At 40.4% G+C, this 21816-nt stretch overlaps 1 protein-coding gene across 1 annotated transcript in view; it reads left to right on the top strand.

Annotated features, from left to right (window-relative positions):
* LOC106981197 (cytochrome P450 3A12) overlaps positions 1 to 21816 on the top strand; it is a 67096-nt gene that overhangs the window by 26519 nt on the left and 18761 nt on the right. The window contains exons 8-11 of the mRNA XM_015079337.3: positions 247 to 374; positions 1709 to 1775; positions 5868 to 6028; positions 7095 to 7321. Coding sequence (XP_014934823.2) covers positions 247 to 374; positions 1709 to 1775; positions 5868 to 6028; positions 7095 to 7321 — 583 coding nt within the window. The remainder of the gene's footprint in view (positions 1 to 246; positions 375 to 1708; positions 1776 to 5867; positions 6029 to 7094; positions 7322 to 21816) is intronic.

Here is a 21816-nt window from a genome sequence, read left to right as displayed (position 1 = left end):
CGGGAATGCAATTCTGTTGCTTTGGTCACTGCAAAGATGTGGAAGCGGACACTGATCTCACTGCTGTAGTGGTGACCCCTATGTGTGACTTGCCGTGGCTCAGCCATTGTTTTAAAATTTCCAGTAAAGGTCATAAAGTTAATGACTCCTGGTGTCATTACTCCTCTGATTGGAAGAGCAAATTATAATTGTCCCAGGTAAAATTTGCATTTTCACTGTGCTTTCCATTGTTCTTTTTCCTTACAGTACTCTTCCCATTCCTTACCCCAATTTTTGAACTATTAAATATCTGGCTGTTTCCAAAAAGTGTCATTAATTTTTTCACAAAATCTGTAAAAAGGATGAAGGAAAGTCGCCTCAAAGATAAACAAAAGGTAAATCCAGTGGTGGTTACATGTGGGTGTTCGCTTTTGATCTTTTATTGGGTTGTGTACATCTCATGTGTACACTTCTTTTTTTTTTAATTTAAATTCAAGTTCGTTAACATACAGTGTAGTCTTGGCTTCAGAACCCCATGATTCATCTCTTATGGTAGACAGAGAACTGTAGAGTTTAGAGCAGGAGAGTTCTAACATTTCAGGGAGAATGAAGAAGGTGGAGGTTAGGGAAGGAGATAAGAAAATGAGTCAGGGAATATTTAAAATTTAATAATAAGCATGGCAACTGGTATGTCACTGCACAAAATTTGGTGAGAGAAAAACTACCACTTTCCTTCATTAAATTGTGAAAGGGTAAAAAGTATTATGTAAAATCATTTTCCTGGTAGTATAATTTCTAAGATCTTATATGGACAAATAATCCTTTCAATTCCAAGCCTCTTATTTTACACCTTCTCCAATGGAGGATCCTATCAAGTACAGGGTGAAGTATAGTCTGTGTTAAACTTGAGGCTGTCATTTTCTGGAGTGGGCAGGAGTCTTCACTGGACACTCAGGCTGCAGGCCGGCTAAGCCAGTTTTGCCTTCATGAGGCTTGGTGGCCAGAAAAGAATGTGTGCTGGGTACTCCAAGATGTCAGTGAAGATTGTGCAGAGTTCTGGGAGGGTGGCGCACTGGGAGATGCTGACACAGAAGCTCTCCATGGAGTTTGCAGAGGTCAGGGGATTGATCTATGTGACCACTCATTAAGAATCAAGGCCATTGGTGCCTGGGTGGTTCAATCGGTTAAGTGTCCGATTTCGGCTCAGGTCATAATCTCGCAGTTTGTGAGTTTGAACCCCACATTGGGCTCTGTGCTGACAGCTCAGAGCCTGGAGCCTGCCTCGGATTCTGTGTCTCCTTCTCTTTCTGCCCCTCCCCCACTTGTGCTCTGTCTCACTCTATCAAAAATAAATGAATGTAAAAAAAAAAGAATTAAGGCCAGAGTTAAAAAGGACTGGCATCAGGGACTTTCTCCTGAGCAAGCAGGCATGACAGGAGAGGGAGCAGGCAATTCTTTGTCCTGGAAGCTGTGGTCAAAAGCCAGAAAAGCTGAAGGCAAGAACCAAAAAGCAGTGGGACACAATAGCTGGATTCCTTTCAGGGAAGCATCCTGTTCTCCAAGTTTGGAGCTGGATGTTTTTGTTTAGTGATGACTCTGAGAAAACTAGTGAGACCTTTGTGCATAAAGGGGCCATATTCTTAGGAAGTAAGTTAAGTCCTGCACCCCTGACTTAATTCTGACTTCACAAGTGACTTTTTGTCATTGCAATTTGTCTTTCTCCTTTCAGCACCGAGTGGATTTGCTTCAGCTGATGATTAACTCCCAGAATTCCAAAGAAACGGACACCCATAAAGGTAAGCAAGGAGAGCTTCAGGGGGCCAGCAATGGGGTGGATCAGAGACATGGGGTGGTTCTGAGATGTGGAGGAAGGTTTCCAATGGATGGAATTTCTTCAAATTGGAGAATGACACATGCTCAGATACAAATGGTATCCAGGAACACTTTCCAGAAGCCCTCAGATCATTGAAGAGCAATGATAGACAAAGTAGTCAGTAGTCTGCCACAGGGGAGCTTGTTTCCAATGTGAATCGTCTGGCCTACTCCAGACCCACTGAATCAGAACCTCTGTCTGGAAATTCACATCAAGGCTTCATCACATCAGGAATCACATGGCCCCATTTTTGGTGACCTTCACTTGGGACACCTGGTTAAAGTTGTGTTCACTGGCTTAATCTATGGTAAAGTTTTTTTTTTTTAATATTTATTTATTTTTGGAGACTACAAGTAGGGGAGAGACAGAGAAAGGGGGACAGAAGATCTCAAGCAGGATCCATGCTGACAGTCTGACAGTGTAGAGCCTGACATGGGCCTCGAACCCACAAACCGTGAGTTCATGACCTGAGCTGAAGTGGGACACTCAACCGACTGAGCCACCCAGGTGCCCCAAACTACTGTAAAGTTTTATTTTTCCCTTTGTAATTAATAAGCGACTGGTGCAGGATGCCTTTGCAGTTGTATAAGTACTGCATTTCTCTTTAGACATTCACCTACTACTTTTATCATCCATGAATGGTATTTGACTAAGACCATTATTACTATGGTGGTTGCAAAATGATGAATTTCTAATTCTACCATTTCTTCCACATTTTGAGGAAAATCCATTGTTAGGGTGAGATTTCCATTCTCTCTCATTAATTAATTTATTTGTATATGTCAGTATGATCTCTTTTATTACTATCTTAGTCCCTGATATCATTCTTTAGTTATATCTTCAATTCTCTCAGATTTGCCCTCTGGAAGCACTTTCAAGTGGGCTCCTTGCCCTTTTCTTTTTTCTTTCTTATTTTTTAATATTTTTAATACACTTTTATCACAGTTTTAGGTTCACTAAAATTGAGTGAAAGACACGGATTTCTCATATTCCCTCTGCCCTACTTACAGACAGCACTCCCCATTATCAAAATCCCTCACCATGTGGTACATTTGTTACAATAATTTTACCTACATTGACACATTATTACCATTCAAAAATTCATAATTTACATTGCAGTTCACTCTTGGTGTTGTCCATTCTGTGGGTTTTGACACACATATATGTGTGTGTGTGTATATATATATAATATATATAATTATATATATGTGTATATATAATATAATATATATTATATACACACACACATATATGTATCCACCATTACAGTACATAGAGTATTCTTTATCCCTTTCCCATATTATTTTTTGAGCATTTCCTAGCATTCTGGTGTGAGACATTCCAGGCTTCTCTTCTGTTTCCTCTGATGAGCCTTGGAATCAGCCATTTCTCCAAGAATCTCTGTTTCCTTTTAGCGAGAATGGTATTTAGAAATCAAAATCTGGGCTCTAGGAGTGTTCATTGTTACTAGGGTTTCTTTGCTTCTATTTTCTCTCAGTAGACCAAATAAAAACATCAAATATATTCATACAGGAGTGATAAACATAAATATTTCTATATCCACAGCCAATGATTATGCTGTGTCTAAAAGAAAAAGGGAGCCTTGATTTATAGTTGTATCTATGACTGAAATAGTCCCATCATGGTTAATTTCAGGATATCTATAGTTTGACAACCATCTCACAGAATTCTTGAGTATTTAACAGTTGATTCTAGAGAAAAAGGAAGGATCACACTACTAACATATATCTATACTGTGTCCATATCCTATCCTATCCTATCCTATCCTATCCTATCCTATCCTATCCTATCCTGTCCTGTCCTGTCCTGTCCTGTCCTATTCTATTCTATCCTATCCTATCCTATCCTATCCTATCCTATCCTATCCTGTCTTATGCTATTCTATTCTATCTATCTAGTTCTACTACTTTCTGTGATGATGGAAATATTCTATATACTCCTGGTTCAGTATAGAACCACTATGCAAAGGTGGTTATTGAGCATTTGACATGTGGCTAGTGTCACTAAAGAACTAAATCTTATATTGTATTTAATCTAGTTAATTAAAATTTAAGTATGAGTAGCCACATCGGGTAAGTGTCTACCACAGCTCTAAAGATTATCATGGGGTTCATAATAATCAAAGGAAAGAATATGATAGTTGAATTTATCCACAGCAGCATCACAGAAGGTATGACTGGACTCTGTAGACCTTTTTTACACTCATTTTGTATTGTTCTTAGTTGTGAATTATGTGTTTGTGGCAGGTACCATGCTAATTTCAGTGCTCTAAGTATCTAACGGTCCTAATTCAGTTCTAATCAAAGAGATTAAAGCTTGACTATACTGAGTTCCTTCCAGGAGAAAATAAAAACTTGGGTTATGATTCAGAGTGGGACCATTCTCTAAGGAAGGTCACATTCAGGCCATGATTGAATAAGTATTGCTAATTCCACTCACTATATTCTTTTTTTAAAATATAATTTATTGTCAGGTTGGTTTCCATACAACACCCAGTGATCATCCCACTAAGTGCCCCCTTTAATGCCCATCACCCACTTTCACCTCTCCCCCAACCCCATCAGTTATCAGTTTGTTCTCTGAATTTAAGAGTCTTTTATGGTTTGCCTCCCTCCCTGTCTGTTTGTAACTTTTTCCCTCCCTTCCCTTCCCCCATGGTCTTAAGTTTCTCAAGTTCCACATATGAGTGAAAACATATGGTATCTGTCCTTCTCTGACTGACTTATTTCACTTAGCATAACACCCTCCAGTTCCATTCATGTTGCTGCAAATGGCCATATTTCGTTCTTTCTCATTTCCAAGTATATTCCATTGTACGTATAAACCACATCATTTTTATCCATTCATCAGTTGATGGACATTTAGGTTCTTTCCATAATTTGGCTATTGTTGAAAGTGCTGCTATAAACATTGGGGTACAAGTGCCCTATTCATCAGCACTCCTGTATCCCTTGGGTAAATTCCTAGCAGTGCTATTGCTGGGTCATAGGATAGTTCTATTTTTAATTTTTTGAGGAACCTCCACACTGTTTTCCAGAGTGGCTGCACCAACATTCTTCTCAAAGCTAGAACAAACAATCCTAAAATTTGTATGGAAACACTTACTGTATTCTGTTTGTCTATATATCATGCTGGCCAATGTCCTTCTATTGATCATTGTTTCTCTGCTGTTTTAATGTGGTTGATTAGACTAGCATCAGACACATCTCTTCTAGCTTTTTGTCTGTGTTATAGTTTCTGTACATATCTGAGATCATCCGTTGGAAGAGTTGTGCCCCAGGTCTTCTATTAGCTGAGACTTCTCAAGGGTATAATCCATCCTTCTCAAACTAGATTGTGCACACAAATCACCACATCTCATGAAGCTCAGATTTTGATTCGATAGCTCTAGGGTGAAGTTTGAGATTCTGCATTTTTAATAAGCTCCCAGATGCTGCTGATCCATGAACCACACATTGAGGACCAAGAGTTTATCTGTAGCCCAACATTATTTTCTTCTTTCCTGCAAGTATGTTTAGATGAAAGATCATTTAATTTTCCTGACAATTAAGCCTTAGCATTAATTAAACTCTCAAAAAATTCAAGCTGTATTTTAGCTGAAAGAATTTACATTTTCCTGGGGGAGAGCACCATCCCATATTACTTAGGCCTAGCATACTCTTAGGATTTTCTAACGGACAGACTGATAACACAGTGTATGTTAGACAGAAATGCCATCTCCTGAAATAACCCATCTGTGGTGGTGGGGAGGGTGGCATAACCAGAAACAGATGTCTAAGAATAGTATAGACTTTGGGAATAACCAGATCAAGACAACTTTGGCCTCTTTCTCACTCTGGAAGATTTAAATCAGAGTGAAACCACTCTGAGTTTGATTCCAAATTGCTTTTATATTTTTCTCCTGAGGGATTTAGGAGTTTCAAATAGATTTCTCATTATCTAAACTATGATGTTTTACTTACCTGCTTTAACTAAAATGTCTCTCTTCTTTTAGCTCTGTCTGATCTGGAGCTTGTGGCCCAATCTGTTATCTTTATTTTTGCTGGCTATGAGCCCACCAGCACTTCTCTTTCCTTCCTTGTGTATGAATTGGCCACTCACCCTGATGTCCAGCAGAAACTGCAGGAGGAGATTGATGCAACTTTCCCTAACAAGGTGAGTGGTTCATACTGGCCAAGGGGGTCAGGATATGCTCGCTTATGCCTCGGTAACATATTAACTCTCAAATCTAATGGGTTTTCATAACAAAGGTTTACTTGTAACTCATATTTGCATGTCCAGCATGGGTATTAGTGGAGGATGGGTCTCTGCTCCATATAGTTACTTGGGATACAGAGCAAAGAGGCTCCACTTATACCTGTATTATCTGGACCTTGGGGGCTTCATGTTGGCTGGGAAACAAGGAGCTAGAGTGTTGCTCACTTGCTTTTCAGATGTTTCGCCCCAAACTCACATACATCTCCTTAGTTCACAGCCCATTTGCAAAGTGGTTTCCCCTGAATTCACATAGGCTGGGAAATATGGGGGTCTACATGGATATTGGATAAGTAGTGAGTGTCTCTACCATCCACCCTCTGGACGGTCAACTCTAAACATCTCTATGTAACAAGGCAGGAAGCTGAGCTACAGAGAGACAACATAACTTTCTTACACTATCACATAGCTAGTGTGAAGAAGCCAGGCTATGAGCCAGGGTGCCTGGATCCTGGTTGAACTCTTAACTTCTCCAATGTTGGCTCTTAAATATAATACCAAGCAATAGGCACATATTGCCCATGCTGTCTCAGATCTCTTCCCAAACTGGAATTCCTGCTTATGAAGACACATGGCCTCTGGGGCTGGAGTGGCTTATTTGACAAACAGTGAAACCCCGAAGGGACAACTAGCAGACCCTTCCCACAACAGGAGGTGGGGCTGAGAGTAAGGTTCTGATCCCCTTAACAACTTTCCCTAGAACTGAAATTGTGTGCTTCAGTTGGAAGGATTTTAAGCCCTACTTAGGGGATTGACCCAGCAGTCAGCCCTAGTCATTACTATTGCACACACATGGCAGGAGGCGATTGAGCAGGTCATGGGATATGGTAGACATTAAGATGCTCATATGCCATTTACTAAAATACATGCTGCTCAGGGGTTCCTAACAATTCAGTAATAGTGCATAGACTAAGCTGAACATTGATTGCAAATCTCAATTCATCAAAATCTGTTTCTTTCCTTCTAGGCACCTCCCACTTATGATGCTCTTGTACAGATGGAGTATCTTGACATGGTGTTGAATGAAACCCTCAGATTATACCCAATCGCTGGTAGACTTGAGAGGGTCTGTAAGAGAGATGTGGAAATCAGTGGTGTGTTCATTCCCAAAGGGACAGTGGTGATGGTGCCAACTTTTACTCTTCACCGGGACCTGGATCTCTGGCCAGAGCCTGAGGAGTTCCATCCTGAAAGGTAGAGGGAACCCTGGAAAAGGGAACACACCCTTATATGGGAAGATATTCTGATATTTCTTTGTATAGAGAACAAATATATGGTTGTACAGTTATTTATTTGCACATCTTTTTATTTGTAGGAGTATTTTTCTAATTACAAAATAATTGTCAAAATTTTACAAACTGCATTAAATGTGTCGTTTGCTTTGAGTAGTATACACATTTTAACAATGTTTGTTCTTCCAACCCATGAGCATGAAATGCTTTTCCATTTATTACATCCTCTTCAATATCTCTCATAAATCTTTTATAGTTTTTAGAGTACAGAGCTTTTACCTCTTAGATTTATTCCTAGGTATTTTATTATTTTTGGTGCAATTGTAAATAGGATCAATTACTTGATTTCTTTTTCTGATGCCTCGTTATTAGTGCATAGAAATGCAACAGATTTCTGCACTTTGATTTTATATCCTGCGACTTTGGTGAATTCATGTATTAGTTATAGCAACATTTTGGTGGAGTCTTTTGTGTTTTCTACATAGAGTATTATGTCATCCGTGGTAGTGAAAGTTTGACTTCTTCATTGCTGATTTGGATGATATTTATTTATTTATTTGGTCTGATTTGCTGTGGCTAAGACTTTCAGTGCTATGTTAAATAGTAATGGTGAGAGTGGGCATCCTTGTCTTGTTCCTGAACATAGGTGAAAGGCTCTCAGCTTCTCCCCATTGAGGATGATATTAGCTGTGGGTCTTTTGTACACGGTCTTTTTTTTTTTAATTTTTTTAACCTTTGTTTATTTTTTTGAGATCAAGAGAGACAGAGCATGAACGGGGGAGGGTCAGAGAGAGAGGGAGACACAGCATCCGAAACAGGCTCCGGGCTCGAGCTGTCGGCACAGAGCCCGACGCGGGGCTCAAACTCACAGACTGTGAGATCACGACCTGAGCCGAAGTCGGATGCTCAACGACTGAGCCACCCAGGCGCCCCTGTACACGGTCTTTATGATGTTGCAGTATGTGCCATCTGTCTCTACTTTGTTGAGGGTTTTTATCAAGAATGCTGTATTTTGCCAAATGCTTTTTTTTCATCTGTTGACAGGCTCATATGGTTCTTATCTTTCTTTTATTGATGTAGTGTATCATGTTGATTGATTTGCAAATATTGAACCACCCCTGCAGCCCAGGAATAAATCCCATTTGATCATGGTGAATAATTCTTTGAATGTACTGTTGAATTCTATTTGCTAGTATCTTGTTGAGATTTTTTTTAATTTAATTTTTATTTTTTAAAATTTACATCCAAAGTAGTTAGCATATAGTGAAACAATGATTTCAGGAGTAGATTCCTTAATGCCCCTTACCATTTAGCCCATTCCCCCTCCCACAACCCCTCCAGTAACCCTCAGTATGTACTCCATATTTGAGTCTCTTCTGTTTTGTCCCCCTCCCTGTTTTTATGTTATTTTTGTTTCCCTGCCCTTATGTTCATCTGTTTTCTCTCTTAAAGTCCTCATATGAGTGAAGTCATATGATATTTGTCTTTCTCTGGCTGACTGATTTCACTTAGCATGATACCCTCCAGTTCCATCCACGTAGTTGCAAATGGCAGGATTTCGTTCTTTTTGATTGCTGAGTAATACTCCATTGTGTATATATACCACATCTTCTTTATCCATTCATCCATCAGTGGACATTTGGGCTCCTTCCATACTTTGGCTATTGTTGATAGTGCTGCTCTCCCATTCTGTCAGTTGCCTTTTAGTTTTGCTGATTGTTTCCTTCACTGTGCAGAAGCTTTTTATTTTGATGAGGTCCCAGTAGTTCATTTTTGCTTTTGTTTCCCTTGCCTCCAGAGACGTGTTGAGTAAGAAGTTGCTGCAGCCAAGATCAAAGAGGTTTTTGCCTGCTTTCTCCTTGAGGATTTTTATGGCTTCCTGTCTTACATTTAGGTCTTTCATCCATTTTCAGTTTATTTTTGTGTATGGTGTAAGAAAGTGGTCCAGGTTCTTTCTTCTGCATGTCGCTGTCCAGTTTTCCCAGCACCACTTGTTGAAGAGACTTTATTCCATAGGATATTCTTTCCTGCTTTGTCAAAGATTAGTTGGCCATACGTTTGTGGGTCCATTTCTGGGTTCTCTATTCCATTGATCTGAGTGTCTGTTCTTGTGCCAGTACCATACTGTCTTAATGATTACAGCTTTGTAGTATAGCTTGAAGTCTGGGATTGTGATGCCTCCTGCTTTGGTTTTCTTTTTCAAGATTGCTTTGGCTATTCTGGGTCTTTTCTGGTTCCATACACATTTTAGGATTATTTGTTCTAGCTCTGTGAAGAATGCTGGTGTTATTTTGATAGTGATTGCATTGAATATGTAGATTGCTTTGGGTAGTGTCATTTTAACAATATTTGTTCTTCTTATCCAGGAGCATGGAATATTTTTCCATTTTTTTGTGTCTTCTTCAATTTCTTTCATAAGCTTTCTATACTTTTCAGTGTGTAGATTCTTCACCTCTTTGGTTAGATTTATTCCTAGGTGTTTTATGGTTTTTGGTGCAACTGTAAATGGGATCAATTCCTTGATTTCTCTTTCTGTTGCTTCATTGTTGGTGTATAGGAATGCAACCGATTTCTGTGCGTTGATGTTATATCCTGCAATTTTGCTGAATTCATGAATCAATTCTAGCAGTTTTTTGGTGGAGTCTTTTGGGTTTTCCATACAGAGTATCATGTCATCTGCGAAGAGTGAAAATTTGACCACCTGGCCGATTTGGATGCCTTTTATTTCTTTGTGTTGTCTGATTGTAGAGGCTAAGACTTCCAATACTATGTTGAATAACAGTGGCAAAGGTGGACATCCCTGTCTTGCTCCTGACCTTGGGGGGAAGCTCTCAGTTTTTCCCCATTGAGGATGATATTAGCGTTGGGTCATTCATATATGGCTTTTATGATCTCGAGGTATACTCCTTCTATCTCTACTTTCTTGAAGGTTTTTATCAAGAGAGGATGCTGTATTTTGTTAAATGCTTTCTCTGCATCTACTCAGAGGATCATGTGGTTCTTGTCCTTTTTTTATTGATGTGATGAATCACGTTAATTGTTTTGTGGATATTGAACCAGCCTTGCATCCCAGGTATAAATCCCACTTGATCATGGTGAATAATTTTTTTAATATATTGTTGGATCCGGTTGGCTAATATCTTGTTGAGGATTTTTGCATCCATGTTCATCAGGGAAATTGGTCTATAGTTCTCCTTTTTAGTGGGGTCTCTGTCTGGTTTTGGAATCAAGGTAATTCTGGCTTCATAGAAAGAGTTTGAAAGTTTTCCTTCCGTTTCTATTTTTTGGAACAGCTTCAAGAGAATAAGTAACTCTTCCTTAAATGTTTGGTAGAATTTCCCTGGAAAGCCATCTGGCCCTGGACTCTTGTTTTTGGGAGATTTTTGATAACTAATTCAATTTCCTTACTGGTTGTGGGTCTCTTCAAATTTTCTGTTAATTCCTATTTCAGTTTTGGTAGTGTATATGTTTCTAGGAATTTGTCCATTTCTTCCAGATTGCCCATTTTATTGGCATAAAACTGCTCATAATATTCTCTTATTATTGTTTTTATTTCTGCTGTGTTGGTTGTGATCTCTCCTCTTTCATTCTTGGTTTTATTTATTTGGGTCCTTTCCTTGTCTTTTTGATCAAACTGGCTAGTGGTTTATCAATGTTGTTAATTCTTTCAAAGAACCAGCTTCTGGTTTCATTGATCTGTTCTACTGTTTTCGTTTTTTGTTTTGATTTTGATAGCATTAATTTCTCTAATTAATTTTTCTAATCTTTATTATTTCCTGTCTTCTGCTGGTTTTGGGTTTTATTTGCTGTTCTTTTTCCAGCTCCTTAAGGCGTAAGGTTAGGTTGTGTATCTAGATCTTTCTTCCTTCTTTAGGAAGGCCTGGATTGCTATATAGTTTCCTTTTATGACCGCCTTTGTTGAATCCCAGAGGTTTTGTGCTGTGGTGTTATCATTTTCATTGGCTTCTACGTACTTTTTAATTTCCTCTTTAACTTCTTGGTTAGCCCATTCATTCTTTTTTCTTAATTTTTTTTATTATATGAAATGTATTGTCAAATTAGTTTCCATACAACACCCAGTGCTCATCCCAAAAGTTGCCCTCTTCAATGCCCATCACCTCCCCTCCCCTCCCTCCCACCCCCCCCCCCATCAACCCTCAGTTTGTTTTCAGTTTTTAAGAGTCTCTTATGCTTTGGCTCTCTCCCACTCTAACCTGTCTCTTTTTTTCTTTTTTTCTTCCCATCCCCCATGGGTTTCTGTTAAGTTTCTCAGGATACACATAAGAACGAAAACATATGGCTTATTTCACTTAGCATCAGACTCTCCAGTTCCATCCACGTTGCTACAAAGGGCCATATTTCATTCTTTCTCATTGCCACGTAGTACTCCATTGTGTATATAAACCAAAATTTCGTTATCCATTCATCAGTTGATGGACATTTAGGCTCTTTCCACAATTTGGCTATTGTTGAGAGTGCTGCTATAAACATTGGGGTACAAGGGCCCCTATGCATCAGTACTCCTGTATCCCTTGGGTAAATTCCTAGCAGTGCTACTGCTGGGTCATAGGGTAGGTCTATTTTTAATTTTTTGAGGAACCTCCACACTGTTTTCCAGAGTGGCTGCACCAGTTTGCATTCCCACCAACAGTGCAAGAGGGTTCCCGTTTCCCCACATCTTTGCCAGCATCTATAGTCTCCTGATTTGTTCATTTTGGCCACTCTGACTGGCGTGAGGTGATATCTGAGTGTGGTTTTGATTTGTATTTCCCTGATGAGGAGCGACGTTGAGCATCTTTTCATGTGCCTGTTGGCCATCCGGATGTCTTCTTTAGAGAAGGGTCTATTCATGTTTTCTGCCCATTTCTTCACTGGGTTATTTGTTTTTCGGGTGTGGAGTTTGGTGAGCTCTTTATAGATTTTGGATACTAGCCCTTTGTCCAATATGTCATTTGCAAATATCTTTTCCCATTCCGTTGGTTGCCTTCTAGTTTTGCTGACTGCTTCCTTTGCTGTGCAGAAGCTTTTTATCTCCATGAGGTACCAATAGTTCATTTTTGCTTTTCATTCCCTTGCCTTTGGGGATGTGTCAAGTAAGAAATTGCTACGGCTGAGGTCAGAGAGGTCTTTTCCTGCTTTCTCCTCTAGGGTTTTGATGGTTTCCTGTCTCACATTCAAGTCCTTTATCCATTTTGAGTTTATTTTTGTGAATGGTGTGAGAAAGTGGTCTAGTTTCAACCTTCTGCATGTTGCTGTCCAGTTCTCCCAGCACCATTTGGTAAAGAGACTGTCTTTTTTCCATTGGATGTTCTTTCCTGCTTTGTCAAAGATGAGTTGGCCATACGTTTGTGGGTCTAGTTCTGGGGTTTCTATTCTATTCCATTGGTCTATGTGTCTGTTTTTGTGCCAATACCATGCTGTCTTGATGATGACAGCTTTGTAGTAGAGGCTAAAGTCTGGGATTGTGATGCCTCCTGCTTTGGTCTTCTTCTTCAAAATTCCTTTGGCTATTCGGGGCCTTTTGTGCTTCCATATGAATTTTAGGATTGCTTGTTCTAGTTTCGAGAAGAATGCTAGTGCAATTTTGATTGGGATTGCATTGAATGTGTAGATAGCTTTGGGTAGTATTGACATTTTGACAATATTTATTCTTCCAATCCATGAGCAGGGAATGTTTTTCCATTTCTTTATATCTTCTTCAATTTCCTTTATAAGCTTTCTATAGTTTTCAGCATACAGATGATTTATATCTTTGGTTAGACTTATTCCTAGGTATTTTATGCTTCTTGGTGCAATTGTGAATGGGATCAGTTTCTTTATTTGTCTTTCTCTGGCTTCATTATTAGTGTATAAGAATGCAACTGATTTCTGTACATTGATTTTGTATCCTGCAACTTTGCTGAATTCATGTATCAGTTCTAGCAGACTTTTGGTGGAGTCTATCGGATTTTCCATGTATAATATCATGTCATCTGCAGAAAGTGAAAGCTTGACTTCATCTTTGCCAATTTTGGTGCCTTTGATTTCCTTTTGTTGTCTGATTGCTGATGCTAGCACTTCCAACACTATGTTCAACAACAGCGGTGACAGTGGACATCCCTGTCGTGTTCCTGATCTCAGGGGAAAGGCTCTCAGTTTTTCCCCATTGAGGATGATGTTAGCTGTGGGCTTTTCGTAAATGGCTTTCATGATCTTTAAGTATGTTCCTTCTATCCCGACTTTCTTGAGGGTTTTAATTAAGAAAAGATGCTGAATTTTGTCAAATGCCTTTTCTGCATCGATTGACAGGATCATATGGTTCTTATCTTTTTTTAAAATTAATGTGATGTATCACGTTGATTGATTTGCAAATGTTGAACCACCCCTGCATCCCAGGAATGAATCCCACTTGATCATGGTGAATAATTCTTTTTATATGCTGTTGAATTCGATTTGCTAGTATCTTATTGAGAATTTTTGCCTCCATATTCATCAGGGATATTGGCCTGTAGTTCTCTTTTTTTACTGGCTCTCTAACTGGTTTAGGAATCAAAGTAATGCTGGCTTCATAGAATGAGTGAAAGTTTTCCTTCCCTTTCTATTTTTTGGAATAGCTTGAGAAGGATAGGTATTATCTCTGCTTTACATATCTGGTAGAATTCCCCAGGAAAGCCATCTGGTCCTGGACTCTTATTTGTTGTGAGATTTTTGATAACTGATTCAATTTCTTCGCTGGTTGTTGGTCTGTTCAAGCTTTCTATTTCCTTCTGATTGAGTTTTGGAAGAGTGTGGGTGTTTAGGAATTTGTCCATTTCTTCCAGGTTGTCCAGTTTGTTGGCATAAAATTTTTCATAGTATTCCCTGATAATTGCTTGTGTCTCTGAGGGATTGGTTGTAATAATTCCACTTTCATTCATGATTTTATCTATTTGGGTCATCTCCCTTTTCTTTTTGAGAAGCCTGGCTAGAGGTTTGTCAATTTTGTTTATTTTTTCAAAAAACCAACTCTTGGTTTCATTGATCTGCTCTACAGTTTTTTTTTTTCAACTCTATATTGTTTATTTCTGCTCTGATCTTTATTATTTCTCTTCTTCTGCTGAGTCTGGGGTGTCTTTGCTGCTCTGCTTCTATTTCCTATAGGTGTGCTGTTAGATTTTGTATTTGGGATTTTTCTTGTTTCTTGAGATAGGCCTGGATTGCCATGTATTTTCCTCTCAGGACTGCCTTCGCTGCATCCCAAAGCATTTGGATTGTTGTATTTTCATTTTCGTTTGTTTCCATATATTTTTTAATTTCTTCTCTAATATCCTGGTTGACCCACTCATTCGTTAGTAGGGTGTTCTTTAACCTCCATGCTTTTGGAGGTTTTCCAGACTTTTTTCTGTGGTTGATTTCAAGCTTCATAGCATTGTGGTCTGAAAGTATGCATAGTATGATCTCAATTCTTGTATACTTATGAAGGGCTGTTTTGTGACACAGTATGTGTTCTATCTTGGAGAATGTTCCATGTGCACTCGAGAACAAAGTATATTCTGTTGCTTTGGGATGCAGCGTTCTAATATATCTGTCAAGTCCATCTGATCCAATGTATCATTCAGGGCCCTTGTTTCTTTATTGACCATGTGTCTAGATGATCTATCCATTTCTGTAACTGGGGCATTAAAGTCCCCTGCAATTACCACATTCTTGTCAATAAGTTTGCTTATGTTTGTGAGTAATTGTTTTATATATTTGGGGGCTCCCGTATTCGGCGCATAGACGTTTATAATTGTTAGTTCTTCTTGATGGATAGACCTGTAATTATTATATAATGCCCTTCTTCATCTCTTGTTACAGCCTTTAATTAAAGTCTAGATTTTCTGATATAAGTATGGCTACTCCAGCTTTCTTTTGACTTCCAGTGGCATGATAAATAGTTCTCCATCCCCTCACTCTCAATCTGAAGGTGTCCTCAGGTCTAAAATGAGTCTCTTGTAGACAACAAATAGATGGGTCTTGTTTTTTTAATCCATTTTGATACCCTATGTCTTTTGGTTGGAGCATTTAGTCCATTTACATTCAGTGTTATTATAGAAAGATATGGGTTTAGAGTCATTGTGATGTCTGTAGGTTTCGTGCTAGTAGTGATGTCTTTGGTACTTTGTCTCACAGGATCCCCCTTAGGATGTCTTGTAGGGCTGGTTTAGTGGTGATGAATTCCTTCAGTTTTTGTTTGTTTGGGAAGGCCTTTATCACTCCTTCTATTCTGAATTACAGACTTGCTGGCTGAAGGATTCTCAGCTGCATATTTTTTCTGTTCATCACATTGAAGATTTCCTGCCATTCCTTTCTGGCCTGCCAAATCTCAGTAGATAGGTCTGCCAGTACTCCTATGTGGTTACCTTTGTAAAGTAGAGCCTGTTTATCCCTAGCTGCTTTCAGAATTTTCTCTTTATCCTTCCATTTTGCCAGTTTCACTATGATATGTCATGCAGAAGATCGATTCAAGTTACACCTGAAGGGAGTTCTCTGTGCCTCTTGGATTTCAATGCCTTTTTCCTTCCCCAGATCAGGAAGTTCTCAGCTTTTATTTCTTCAAGTACACCTCAGCACCTTTCCCTCTCGCTTCCTCCTCTGGAATACCAATTATGTGTAGATTATTTCTTTTAGTGCATCACTTAGTTCTCTAATTTTCCCCTCATACTACTGGATTTTTTTTTTATCTCTCTTTTTCTCAGCTTCTTCTTTTTCCATAATTTTATCTTCTAGTTCACTTATTCTCTCCTCTGCCTCTTCAATCAGAGCTGTGGTCATCTCCATTTTATTTTGCATCTCATTAATAGCATTTTTTAGCTCCTCCTGGCTGTTCCTGAGTCCTTGATCTCTGTAACAATAGATTCTCTGCTGTCCTTTATACTGTTTTCAAGCCCAGCGATTAATTTTATGACTATTACTCTAAATTCACTTTCTGTTATATTGTTTAAATCGTTTTTGATCAGTTTGTTAGCTGTCGTTATTTCCTGGAGGTTTTTTCAAGGGGAATTCTTCCGTTTTGTCATTTTAGATAGTCCCTGGAGTGGTGTGGAACTGTGGGGCACTTCCCCTGTGCTGTCTTGAATAACTGGAGTTGGTGGGCGGGGCCGCAGTCAGACCTGTCTGCCCCCAGCCCACCGCTGGGGCCACAGTCAGACTGGTGTGTGCCTTCTCTTCCCTTCTCCTAGGGGCGGGATTCACTGTGGGGTGGCGTGGCCCATCTGGGCTACTTGCACACTGCCAGGCTTGTGGTGCTGGCGATCTGGTGTATTAGCTGGGGTGGATCTGCAAGGTGCACAGGGACGGGAGGGGCAGGCTCAGCTCACTTATCCTTTGGTGATCTGCTTTGGGAGGGGCATTGCGGCACCGGGAGGGAGTCAGACTGGCCACTGGAGGGATGGATCCACAGAAGCACAGCGTTGGGTGTTTGCCCGGTGCAAGCAAGTTCCCTGGCAGGAACTGGTTCCCTTTGGGATTTTGGCTGGGGGATGGGCGAGGGAGATGGCGCTGGCAGCGCCTTTGTTCCCCACCAAGCTGTGCTCTGTTGTCCGGGGCTCAACGACTCTCCCTGCCATTGTCCTCCAGCCCTCCCGCTCTCTGAGAAGAGCTGTTAACTTATAACCTTCCAGATGTTAAGTCCCACTTGCTGTCTGAACACACTCCGTCTGGCCCCTCAGCTTTTGCAAGCCAGACTCAGGGGATCTGCTTAGCCAGCGGGCTGCCCCTCTGCCCCAGCTCCCCCCGCCAGTCCATGTAGCACACACCGCCTCTCTGCCCTTCCTGCCCTCCTCTGTGGACCTCTCGTCTATGCTTGGCTCTGGAGAATCCGTTCTGCTTGTCTTCTGGTGATTTTCTGGATCATTTAGGCAGGTGTGAGTGGAATCTAAGTGATCCCCAGGATGCGGTGAGCTCAGCGTCCTCTATGCCGCCATCTTCCCAGAAGCGTCTCTCAGCCCATTCATTTTTTAGTAGGACATTCTTCAGTCTCCAAGTATTTGTTACCTTTCCAATTTTTTCTTGTGGTTGATTTTGAGTATCATAGCATTTCTGTCTGGAAATATGCATGGTGTGATCTCGATCTTTTTGTACTTACTTAGGGCTGATTTGTATCCCAGTATATGGTCTATTCTGGAGAACATTCCATGTGCACTGGAGAAGAATGTGTATTATGCTGCCTTAGAATGAAATGTTCTGAATATATCTGTTAAGTCCACCCGGTCCAGTGTGTCATTCAAAGCCATATTTTCCTTGTTGATTTTTTGATTAGATTATCTGCCCATTGCTGTGATTGGGGTGTTGAAGTCTCTTACTATTATGGTGTTACTATTGATTGGTTTCTTTATGTTTGTGATTAATTGATTTATAGATTTGGGTGCTTTCACATTTGGCGCATAAATGTTTACAATTGTTAGGTCTTCTTGGTGGATAGATCTCTTGATTATGATATAATGCCCTTCTGCATCTCTTGATATAGTCTTTATTTTAAAGTCTAGATTGTCTAATATAAGTATGGCTTCTCCAGCTTTCTTTTGCTGACCATATATATGATAGGTGGTTGTCCACCCCCTTATTTTCAATCTGAAGGTGTCTTTAGGTCTAAAGTAGGTCTCTTGTAAACAGCATATAGATGGATCTTGTTTTATTATCCATTTTGTTACCCTATGTCTTTTGATTGGAGCATTGAGTCCTTTGAAGTTTAGAGTGAGTACTGAAAGATATGAATTTATTGCCATTATGATGCTTGTATAGTTGGAGTTTCTGGAGCGGTCTCTGTTCCTTTCTAATCTTTGTTGCTTGCTTGCTTGCTTGCTTGCTTGCTTTCTCTTTCTATTTTCATCTTTTCTGCCCTCAGAGAGTCCCCCTTAAAATTTTTTGCAGGGCTAGGTTAGTGGTCACAAACTCCTTTAAGTTTTGTTTGTCTGGGAAACTTTTTATCTCTCCTTCTATTTTGAATGACAGCCTTGCTGGATAAAGAATTCTTGGCTGCATGTTTTTCTGATTCAGCACATTGAATATATCTTGCCACTCCTTTCTGGCCTGCCAGGTTTCTGTGGATAGGTCTGCTGCAAACCTGATCTGTCTTCCCTTGTTGGTTAAGGACTTTTTTTTTCCTTGCTGCTTTCATGATTCTCTCTTTGCCTGAGTATTGTGTGAATTTGACTATGATATGCCTTGTTTATGGTCGGTTTTTGTTGAATCTAATGGGGTCCTCTGTGCTTCCTGGATTTTGATGTCTGTGTCTTTCCCCAGGTTAGGAAAGTTTTCTGCTATGATTTGCTCGCATAACCCTTCTACCCCTTTTACTCTCTCTTCCTCTTCTGGGACCCCTATGAGTCTGATGTTGTTACTTTTTAATGAGTCACTGATTTCTCTAATTCTTAAATCGTGCTCTTTTGCCTTTATCTCCCTCTTTTTTTCTGTTTCATTATTCTCCATAAGTTTGTCCTCTATATCACTGATTCTCTGTTCTGCCTCATCCATCCTTGCCACCGTGGCATCCATCTGAGATTGCAGCTCAGTTATAGCATTTTTTATTTCATCCTGACTAGTTTTTACTTCTTTTATCTCTGCAGAAAGGGACTCTAATCTATTTTCAACTCCATCTAGTATTCCTATTATCGTGATTCTAAATTCTGGTTCAGACATTTTGCTTGTATCTGCGTTGGTTAAATCCCTGGCTGTCATTTCTTTGTGCTCTTTCTTTTGGGGTGAATTCCTTCATTTCATCATTTTGAAGGGAGAAAAGGAATTAATGAGGCAGAAAAATTAAAATTAAAAAAATTTTTTAAATTAAAATTAAAAAATTAAACACACACACAGACACAAATTGAATAAATGATGCTAGATCCTAGGTGTGTTTTGGTTTGGGTGTTTAAAGTGGTTTGATAGATTAGAGAAAAAAGGGGGGGGGGGAGGAAATCGTTTGAGAATTTGAAAAAATCGTTTGAGAATTTAGTCTACTGAAGTAGACTAAAATGAAATGATGGGAGTAAAATAGACTTTGAAAAAATTTACACAGAGAGAGACAGGTGGAAGATGGCAGCGTAGGAGGACACTGGGCTCACCTCATCTGGCTGATCACTTAGATTCCACCCACATCTGCCTAAATATCCCAGAAAACCGCCAGAAGACTAGAAGAACAGACTCTCTGGAGCCAAGCGTAGACTAGAGGCCCAGAGAAGAGGATAGGAAGAGTGGAGAGGCGGTGCATGCTACACTGATTGGCAGGAGGGAGCTGGGGTGGTGGAGGGGCAGGTTGCCCAGCAAGGCAGAGCCCCCAAAATCTGGCTTGCAAAAGTGCAGGGGCCGGATTGTGTGAGTTCTGACAGCCAGCGGGACTTAACACCTGGAATATTAAAAGTCAACAGTTCTGCTCTCGGAGAGTGGGGAGGGTGAGAGGACTCAGGGAGGGAGAGTTGTTGAGCCCTGGAGGACAGAGTTCAGCTCAGTGGGGGAACAAAGGCACTGGCAAGTGCCATTTCCCTCTCCCGTCCCCCAGCCGAAATTCCAAAGGGAACCAGTTCCCGTCACTGAACTTGGTTGCAATGCACAAATGCCCAATGCTGTGCTTCTGTGGATCCATCTCTCTGATGGGCCTGCCTCCCTCCCAGTGCTGCAGGGCCCCTCCTGCAGGGGACCACCAATGGCAAAGCAAGCTAAGCCTGCCCCTCCTGCCCCTGTGCGCCTTGCTGATCCACCCCAGCTGATACGCCCTTGGAGAGATCCCATTGAAGCAGCACCACAAGCCTGGCAGTGTACAAGCAGCCCAGACAGGTGCCATACCACTCCGCACTGAATCTTGCCCCTGGAAAAGGGGAAGATAAGGTACACACCAGTCTGACTGTGGCCCCAGCGGTGAGCTGGGGGCAGATATCAGGTCTGACTGTGGCCCCGCCCACCAACACAAGTTTCTCCGAAGAGCACAGGGGAAGTGCCCTGAAGTTTGGAGCTACTGCAGGGACTTTCCAAAATGACGAAACAGATGAATTCTCCTCAAAAAAAAAAAAAAAAAAAAAAAAACTCCAGGAAGTAGTGACAGCTAACGAATTGATCAAAACCGATTTAAGCAATATAATGGAACAAGAATTTAGAATAGTAGTCATAATATTAATTGCTGGGCTTGAAAAAAGCATAGAGGACAGCCGAGAATCTAGCTACAGAGATCAAGGGCCTAAGAAATAGTCATGAGGAACTAAAAAATGCTATAAAATGAGGTGCAAAATAAAATGGAGGTGGCCAGGGGCGCCTGGGTGGTTCAGTTGGTTAAGTGTCCAACTGTGGCTCAGGTCATGATCTCGTGGTTCGTGGGTTTGAGCCCCACATCAGGCTCTGTGCTGACAGCTCAGAGCCTGGAGCCTGCCTCAGATTCTATGTATCCCTCTCTCTCTGCCCCTCCCCTGCTCATCTCTATCTCTCTCTGTCTCTCAAAAATAAAATAAACGTTAAAAAAAATGGAGGCAGCCATAGCATGAATTGAAGAGGCAGAGGAGAGAATAGGTGAATTAGAAGATAAAGTTATGGAAGAAGAGGAAGCTGAGAAAAAGAAAAAAATCCAGGAGGATGAGGGGAGAATTAGAAACTAAGTGATGCAATCAAACGGAACCATATCCGTATCATAGGTATTCCAGAAGAAGAAGAAGAGAGAGAAGGGCCTGAGGGTGTACTTGAGCAATTCATAGCTGAGAACTTCCCTGATCTGGGGAAGGAAAAAGGCATTGAAATCCAAGAGACACAGAGAACTACCTTCAGGCGTAACTTGAATCGATCTTCTGCATGACATATCATAGTGAAACTGGCAAAATAGAAGGATAAAGAGAAAATTCTGAAAGCAGCTAGGGATAAACAGGCTCTACTTTACAAAGGTAACCACATAGGAGTACTGGCAGACCTATCTACTGAAATTTGGCAGGCCAGAAAGGAATGGCAGGAAATCTTCAATGTGATGAACAGAAAAAATATGCAGCTGAGAATCCTTCAGCCAGCAAGTCTGTAATTCAGAATAGAAGGAGTGATAAAGGCCTTCCCAAACAAACAAAAACTGAAGGAATTCATCACCACTAAACCAGCCCTACAAGACATCCTAAGGGGGATCCTGTGAGACAAAGTACCAAAGACATCACTACTAGCACGAAACCTACAGACATCACAATGACTCTAAACCCATATCTTTCTATAATAACACTGAATGTAAATGGACTAAATGCTCCAACCAAAAGACATAGGGTATCAAAATGGATTAAAAAAACAAGACCCATCTATTTGTTGTCTACAAGAGACTCATTTTAGACCTGAGGACACCTTCAGATTGAGAGTGAGGGGATGGAGAACTATTTATCATGCCACTGGAAGTCAAAAGAAAGCTGGAGTAGCCATACTTATATCAGACAAACTAGACTTTAATTAAAGGCTGTAACAAGAGATGAAGAAGGGCATTATATAATAATTACAGGTCTATCCATCAAGAAG

This window comes from Acinonyx jubatus, chromosome E3 (genome assembly GCF_027475565.1).
Source record: "Acinonyx jubatus isolate Ajub_Pintada_27869175 chromosome E3, VMU_Ajub_asm_v1.0, whole genome shotgun sequence".
NCBI classification, from domain to species: Eukaryota; Metazoa; Chordata; class Mammalia; order Carnivora; family Felidae; genus Acinonyx; species Acinonyx jubatus.
The sequence above is the reverse complement of the archived record's forward strand: the minus strand, read 5'-3'. Positions and strand labels throughout refer to the sequence as shown.